Below are 305 nucleotides of genomic sequence, written 5' to 3'. Positions count from 1 at the left end.
TCGACGCAGCCATGGAGCTCCGTTCTGGCTGTGGCCTGGGTACCTGCCATCACGCCCCTGCTCAAGGCTCTTCCCTGGCTCTCACCACCGTCATCACCACCCTGGACTTTGTTGTTCATTTTCCTCCCAGTCATCCGTCCTCCTGCATCCCTCTGCCTGCCATTCCTTTGCGAGCCCCTTCACCATCTCTGCTCCACCTCATCCTTGCCTCCTTGTCTTCATGGTGCAGGGTCGTGCCTTCTGGGAGGGGGTGTTCTGTCACGGTTTCTGTTGTGTTTGTCTTGTCATCCTAGCCCTGTGACCTA

At 57.7% G+C, this 305-nt stretch overlaps 1 protein-coding gene across 1 annotated transcript in view; it reads left to right on the top strand.

The window, feature by feature from the left end:
- Positions 1-11: 11 nt before the first annotated feature.
- LOC107561052 (protein turtle homolog B-like) overlaps positions 12-305 on the top strand; it is an 88,885-nt gene continuing 88,591 nt past the window's right edge. The window contains exon 1 of the mRNA XM_016245391.1: positions 12-223. Coding sequence (XP_016100877.1) covers positions 12-223 — 212 coding nt within the window. The remainder of the gene's footprint in view (positions 224-305) is intronic.

The sequence above is a fragment of the Sinocyclocheilus grahami genome, unplaced genomic scaffold, assembly GCF_001515645.1.
Source record: "Sinocyclocheilus grahami isolate Dianchi unplaced genomic scaffold, SAMN03320097.WGS_v1.1 scaffold755.1, whole genome shotgun sequence".
Classification (NCBI taxonomy): Eukaryota; Metazoa; Chordata; class Actinopteri; order Cypriniformes; family Cyprinidae; genus Sinocyclocheilus; species Sinocyclocheilus grahami.
This window is presented reverse-complemented; position numbering and strand designations above follow the sequence as displayed.